General features: G+C 45.8%; 1 protein-coding gene across 1 annotated transcript; it reads left to right on the top strand.

Annotated features, from left to right (window-relative positions):
* Positions 1-25: 25 nt before the first annotated feature.
* Positions 26-523, top strand: LOC107125446 (N-acylneuraminate-9-phosphatase-like; the record flags this gene model as incomplete). The annotated part of the gene is made up of 1 exon (XM_015428867.1): positions 26-523. A coding segment is annotated over one exon (498 nt), but the record flags the coding sequence as incomplete, so codon positions are not given.
* Between the last annotated feature and the right edge of the window lie 8 nt (positions 524-531).

Genomic DNA, 531 nt, shown 5'->3' with positions numbered 1-531 from the left:
AATTAATACAGTTCTGTTTTGCTAACAGGTGGTAAATGCCTTACAGACGGAGCATCACTGTGATGAGAGAGAAGCCCACATGATCTGTGACAAAGTCCAAGCTAAACTCCTCAAAGAGTGTCATGACCCTTCCAAGATGTGTATTACTGACTTCAGGATTCAACACTGGGAAGAAGCTATACAAGAAACAAAGGGAGGACGAGCCAATCGGAATCTGGCTTCGGAATGTTATTTCCTTTGGAAAACCACCCGCCTGAAATATTTGACCTTAGCGGAAGAGACTAGAGGGATGCTCAGGGACCTTAGGAAAGTTGTCCGTTTGCTTCTGCTGACGAATGGAGACACACAGACACAGAGAGAAAAGATTGAAGCTTGTGCCTGCCAGCCCTACTTTGATGCTATCGTAGTTGGTGGAGAACAGAAAGAGGAGAAACCAGCGCCGTCTATATTTCATCACTGCTGTGAACTTCTGGGTGTTCAGCCTGAGGACTGTGTGATGGTTGGTGACTCTCTAGATACAGACATTCAAGG

This window comes from Gekko japonicus, unplaced genomic scaffold, assembly GCF_001447785.1.
Source record: "Gekko japonicus isolate JY-2015 unplaced genomic scaffold, Gekko_japonicus_V1.1 scaffold82692, whole genome shotgun sequence".
NCBI lineage: Eukaryota > Metazoa > Chordata > Lepidosauria > Squamata > Gekkonidae > Gekko > Gekko japonicus.
This window is presented reverse-complemented; position numbering and strand designations above follow the sequence as displayed.